A 6,816-nucleotide genomic window follows, 5' to 3' on the forward strand; every position below is an offset into this window, starting at 1 on the left:
CATTGGCATCGGACGTCTTAGCCTGCAGGCAGGTCATTGAGATACCTTCCTCAGAGCAGTAAATGGCAGGACCAACTTCTTGCCACTAGGTGGCACTGCAGTGAGGCAGTCCCAAATGTGACTGACTTTGTATCCCCCTTGGCATCATTCATATCTGAAGTGCTGAACTTGACAGGTATTTTACTTGTGATTGTGTAAAATGAACTCTAACTTCCATTGTTTTTTTTTTGTTATTCTCCTGTCGATTTGACAGATGAGGAGGCAGACAGACATTTGCCTGTTTGCCTGACCCGTACATGAATTTTTATGGTGAAGGAGGTGTGTGCAATTCCTTCTCCACCCTCTTGTCTATTGGAGCACTAAGTCTCACAGGGGCAACTGTATGCAACGTGTGAGGCGGCTCCAGCAGATGCAGCTCCATTGGTTTAAAAACCTGATAAACCTACACATAGAATCTTACCTTTGGGTCATGCACAAATGACCCGCCCCTGGCACAGCCTGGAGGGAAGTCTCCTGTCGTCATGTACTTCAGACATTCAATTATGGTGGTCTTCCCTGCACCATTGTGGCCTTGGATGATGGTCAGGGGGTTGAAGAATTTGATCACCTTGAAATAAAAGAAAGAAAACGAGGGACTGTCAGTTTCTGGTACATAAAAAACGGTAAAAATATAATACCTTACAACAAATGAAATGAGAGGAAGACTTACAATATTTACCTAATGATGTAATGGGATGCTTCTTGTACAATATGTAAACAATCTTTTTCCAAGTTCAACATGTGAGATAGATGGCAGTCTCATGAATCATTATAGCTGAAGATATGTGACAATATTTCTTCATACTGAACATCGCTTACGTTGTGCTATATAATATATAGCAAAAAAACAAAAGAAACAACAAGTCAGCCAAAAAGCAAAGGCTTTGTAATACGAATAACACATTGCAGAGAAGAGAGAGTAGTGTGTAAGCTTTTTTACTCTGTATATCACACAACTTATAACATTCATCTTACTAGTAGTATTAGGCTTGCCCGCCTTAGCCCAGGACCTCAGCACCCCACCCCCCTTCCCACTTTGCCCCTGATGGGTTTATCTGGGTGTAGTGGCAATGAAGACGTAGATGTAGATTTCACAGATGTACCTGTTTATCCTTGTCATCTGGGCCGAAGCTCCGGATGCCCTGGATACTCATCTTCACCAGGGACGACATGGTGATGGTTTACTGGGGAACAGGCAGGGGTAGGAAAAAAGTCATATCGTCATAATCAACATAATAGATTAAACTTTTAACTATTTAAACAATGCTAGAACTGTTTTTGTTATCATTGTGCTGGTGTGCTATACACATTGCCGATTTGGCAACCCTTGACTTGTACATGTTATATTTCAGTTTGCAATTTTTGCTGTCATATACTTTTCTGCTGAATTCAGTCATTTTAAGAATACGCCTGGGCCTTTACCTCTGACATATAACATAGAACTTCCGTCACCGCACATGCCAAGTCTGATTTCTGTGAGAGGGCTTTAATATACTTCCATTGTGTTGTGTTGCTACCATTGCCATAACTGTGCACCTAAAGTTACTGTAAATGCAGAAATATTTGCGGTGCACCCCCATGGTTTTATGTTTGCGTTTTTCGCTGTGACCACTTCACTGGGAATTTAAAACCACCGACTGACTGAGAACATTTCTCCATCATAGTATGTGACTGTAGTCTATGGCGCTGCCGCAAACTTAAAACCACCACGAAGTCGAACACTACATTTTCCCGCTACCGTGAAAGTAAATCCCAGTGAACTTAAATAATAACATGACCACATGAATTTTAAGGGACAAAAAACTTTGTTGCCAGAGACTAAAATGAATTTACAGTGCTATCAAATTGCTCAATCAGATTATGGTTTCCTTTCCTCCCATTAGGTCATAGGTCAACTTACAGACTGTCAACTTGAACGTGACCTGCTCTCATCTTGCAAAAGCGTTATGTAGCACCAAAACTCAAAGTGTGAAATTTGCATACACGTCCAATTCTGAGTGTCCAGAACGTAAAACAACAGTCACGGGGAAAATCAGCGTTGGACGATTAACATCTATTATCATAATACCGGTATGTTTACGACGATTTCTCTAGCCATACTGATTTGACACATTGTCAACGCATCATTTTCTCCAGTTACATGTTGCTGTTATAGGTTACCCTTGCCACTTCTTCTGTGTAACTTTTCTGCCACTCCTGTCCTGCTAAAAGCGTAATATTGTAATTGTAACACGCCGCGGAATTACACGGCGAACGGGCGCGTGGTTGGGAGGGGGTAAAAAATACCGGTAGGAAGAAACACGGCACAATTAACTGCAGCTATGTACATTTATACATCCTCTGATGTTCCTTCCTTTTCTGTCAGTAAATGCATAAAACATAAACCTTCATGAGCATACAAAATGTCATGAGAAAACGGACGTATACTGTCAAGAATTTTCATTTAACTTCTGTCCGTCACAACCGCTATGACGTAACACTTCACTGCTAGCGTAGATATAAAAATGGCGGGAAAATGGCTGCGTACGTTCAATTTTGCCCATTCAGTCATAGATCCGGGCTATTATGCAACGGTTCTTCACACTTTTACATGAGTTGTAGGTCACCAACAGAAATTCAAGATTGTTGTTGAATCATGTTCGTCTTGTGCCGTGAGCATGTGTAATTATGATCTATAAATTTGGCAATGAATGTGACAGTGTGTTCGTCCCACGACGAGCTGCCTACCCCGAAAAAGATACTGAAAACTTTTGGCCTTGTTGTCTTCGAATGCATTGTTATCGATGCTTTGTAAATGATGTATTGGACACCTAGATGTCTGAAGTGTGCACAGCTCAGAAATAACTATTGTTGCATGTGTAGATCTCTTTAAGTTCCAGTATTTTGAATCTACCGGTATAAGTCTTACTACCGGTATTATGCCAATGCATGTTATATGCACGGGCATGTCTCATCTTGTGAAAATATTTTGAATAAATTATGGTGCAGCAGCTGCAGCATGGTACGAAGTTACGAACGTCACATTCAACATAAAATCACTGATAATCGACAAGATGTAACTATTACCTTGATTCCCGGATAACTCAGCAATGCTCTCGGACGATCGGTTCCCTCTAGAATGCTTGTAAATCTCAGATTTTCCTATTTTCCCGCGAAAATCATTGGAAAATCTTAATTTTATTTCCCGCGGCCGCCATGATGAACCTCGTTTTCAAAACACAAAGATCTCTGTTCCAGGTCAGTGTACGACGATATACCAGAGATTTTGAGATTCCCAATGATATCACAATGGAATGAACTCTCGCGAGATCTCCACTCGCGTGAGTTCATGACATGTGATATAACTCCCCCTCTATTCACAAGTGAATCATGAGCCGCACGAACAGGACGTTGTCTAGCAGAGCTCCTGTAGCGCTGTACCAGCCATGTGCAAGTCGGTGACATCTTTTACTTCTGGGAACGTATCTTGCCGGCAGCAAAGGACTGAGTAGTTTCCTATGGCGTTAGTATCACTAACCTAGAAGGTACGCAGTATTGCCTTGCCGCCTTATGGCGTGTTCTGGAATTTTTGTTTGGCGGTCTGTTTCCCGCGCTTTGGCGGGACAGTGTTCTCAGTGCAGAGACGTTTTGCTGTCTGAATTTCGTTTCATTATTCTGTGAATTTGTTTGCTCACCTTTCCTAAGGCGTGCAGCTTGTGTTTTAGAGCATATTCGAGTTTTCAAATGTTCTTTCTGATACTCGTGTCATTGATGAGTGGAATTTGCATCTGTATGTGGAGCGCACGTGTTCGGTCGCGCAGGTGAGATTGATTCAACTTAGCGTGGTTAACTTGGCTTCGGATGCATTTTGATTTCCTTGTTTTTTTTTTTCGCATGAGTTAGGTATTCAGACAAGGCTGTATCACCACCAGGACTGCCGTAATCCTTGTTTTCTCGCGCAAGGAGCCTAATGGAGCAGAACAACACTGAACTGATCACCGAGGGCCTGGAGGAGCACCTGACATTCCTCCCCTGACGACAACAGTGGTTAAACTTATTACTGACACCGCTGTGGGTGAGTTAAGCCATTTTTTGGAAACTTCGGGCAGTCGTCAAAGTGGTGGTCAATGTTTTTCTGTGTGTGCCGAAGCGCCATGTTTCGGGTAGAGTTGCCTGATTGGGCTGCTCTCGTTTTAGCAGTGTTGCTTGTCTGTTTTACCGTATAATTTTGCCATGGTTTTCTGTGCTAGGCCAGCATTTCTGCAATCTGTGGAGCAGTCAACAGCCCGGAAAGTGGTTGGACCAGGCTCAAAGACTTCAATACTCGGGCAGTAGTCAACAATTTGCATCGGTGATTCCAAGTTGACTGTGATATCCTTTCTGAAAGTGTTTGCTTTTGCACTTCAGGTTGTCGGACAGCCTGTACGCTAGTAAGAGATCTTTTAACCGTCGTGAACTCGTGATGTTTCTGTTTTCTCAGTAATTTTTGCCGCGATAACGTAACATGTGATGTGCCCTTCTTCCAGTTTACCAGCTCCTGTCATGCTGATCGGCGGGGCGCAGTTCGGGGCGGGTCGCAGGTCTGCACTAAACCGGCGTTCTCTCCACCACAGCTCCTGTCGGGCTGATCGGCGGGGAGCAGTTCGGCACTAACCCGGCGTTCTCTCCTCCCCAGCTCCTGTCAGGCTGACTGGCGGGGAGCAGTTCGGCACTAACCCGGCGTTCTCTCCTCCCCAGCTCCTGTCAGGCTGACTGGCGGGGCGCAGTTCGGCACTAACCCGGCGTTCTCTCCTCCCCAGCTCCTGTCAGGCGGACTGGCGGGGAGCAGTTCGGCACTAACCCGGCGTTCTCTCCTCCCCAGCTCCTGTCAGGCTGACTGGCGGGGAGCAGTTCGGCACTAACCCGGCGTTCTCTCCTCCCCAGCTCCTGTCAGGCGGACTGGCGGGGCCCAGTTCGGCACTAACCCGGCGTTCTCTCCTCCCCAGCTCCTGTCAGGCTGATCAGCGGGGCGCAGTTCGGCACTAACCCGGCGTTCTCTCCTCCCCAGCTCCTGTCAGGCTGATCGGCGGGGCGCAGTTCGGCACTAACCCGGCGTTCTTTCCTCCCCAGCTCCTGTCAGGCTGATCAGCGGGACGTAGTTTCGGAGTGGGTCGCAGTTTTGCACTAACCCGGTATTCGCTCCTCCCCAGCTCCTGTCAGGCTGATCAGCGGGGCGCAGTGGTCTGATTTCTTAGTACCGAGGACGTAACTTTTGTGGGGAAACTTTAGGTTTTGACTCTGTATGACTGAGGATCGTCGATCGATTTAATGTTTTAATTGGTTAGAATTCGCCGTCGAACAACGGCACCGTCGGTTGACGTAATAAAGTAATTTGTGTATATTGTATTCGCTGTCGGACAGCAGCACCGTCGGACGGTGTGGTACAGTAATTTGTGTATATTGTATTGGCTGTCGGACAGCGGCACCGTCGGACGGTGTGGTACAGTAATTTGTGTATATTGTATTTGCTGTCGGACAGCGGCACCGTCGAACGGTTTGGTACAGCAATTGTTGTATATTGTATTGGCTGTCGGACAGCGGCACCGTCGGACGGTGTGGTACAGTAATTTGTGTATATTGTAATTGCTGTTGGACAGCGGCACCGTCGGACGGTTTGGTACAGTAATTGTTGCATATTGTATTTGCTGTCGGACAGCGGGCACCATTGGACGGTGTGGTGCAGTACATACATCGTGAATGTTGTATTTGCTGTCGGACAGCGGGCACCGTTGGACGGTGTGGTGCAGTACATACATCGTGTATGTTGTATTTGCTGTTGGACAGCGGCACCGTCGGACGGTTTGGTACAGTAATTGTTGCATATTGTATTTGCTGTCAGACAGCGGGCACCGTTGAACGGTGTGGTACAGTACTTTGTTGTATATTGCATTTGCTGTCGGACAGCGTGGCCGCCGGACGGTGTGGTGCAGTATATGACTGTATGTTGTATTCCTATTGGACAGCGGCACCGTTGGACGGTGTGGTATAGTACATGGTTGTATATTGTATTCGCTGTCGGACAGCAGCACTGTAGGACGGTGTGGTACAGTACATACATGGTTGTATGTTGTATTCGCTGTTGGACAGCGGACACCGTCGGACGGTGTAGTACAGTACATGGTTGTATGTTGTATTCGCTGTTGGACAGCGGCACCGTTGGACGGTGTGGTACAGTACATACATGGTTGTATGTAGTATTCGCCGTTGGACAGCGGCACCGTTGGACGGTGTAGTACAAGTACATGGTTGCATGTTGTATTCACTGTCGGACAGCGGCACCGTTGGACGGTGTGGTACAGTACTTTGTTGTATGTGGTATTTGCGGTTGGACAGCGGCACCGTTGGAGGGGGTGGTGCAGTATATGACTGTATGTTGTATTTGCTGTTGGACAGCGGCACCGTCGGACGGTGGGGTGCAGTACATGGTTGTATATTGTACTCGCTGTTGAACAACGGCACCGGTGGACGGTGTGGTGAGATTGTTGGACAATCGTGTAGAGAGTTCGTTGTTGGACAGCGGGGTGCGTCAGGCGGTATAGTGGATTTTCGCTGTAAGACAACGGGCGCCGGTGAACGGTAATCGTAACTTTGTTTGATTTGAGTCGGTGTTTCATTTGATATGACGACAGGTTGTTGGACAACCTCAGATTTTGTTTGGTTTCTTGCATGGTTGGTGAACAAATCCATGGTAGGTAACAAGACCGTACGGTAGTACAGTGAAGACCTACCTTGTTGGACAGGTCAGAAGTAAAGGTCAAA

General features: G+C 46.3%; 1 protein-coding gene across 1 annotated transcript in view; it reads right to left on the reverse strand.

Annotated features, from left to right (window-relative positions):
* The window catches only part of LOC118413658 (DNA repair protein RAD50-like), a 24,828-nt gene extending 21,540 nt beyond the window's left edge, over nt 1–3,288 (reverse strand). The window contains exons 1-3 of the mRNA XM_035817185.1: nt 3,106–3,288; nt 1,143–1,223; nt 461–607 (exon numbers count right to left, since the gene is read on the reverse strand). Coding sequence (XP_035673078.1) covers nt 461–607; nt 1,143–1,211 — 216 coding nt within the window. The 5' untranslated portion in view covers nt 1,212–1,223; nt 3,106–3,288. The remainder of the gene's footprint in view (nt 1–460; nt 608–1,142; nt 1,224–3,105) is intronic.
* Between the last annotated feature and the right edge of the window lie 3,528 nt (nt 3,289–6,816).

This window comes from Branchiostoma floridae, chromosome 4, assembly GCF_000003815.2.
Source record: "Branchiostoma floridae strain S238N-H82 chromosome 4, Bfl_VNyyK, whole genome shotgun sequence".
Lineage (NCBI taxonomy): Eukaryota > Metazoa > Chordata > Leptocardii > Amphioxiformes > Branchiostomatidae > Branchiostoma > Branchiostoma floridae.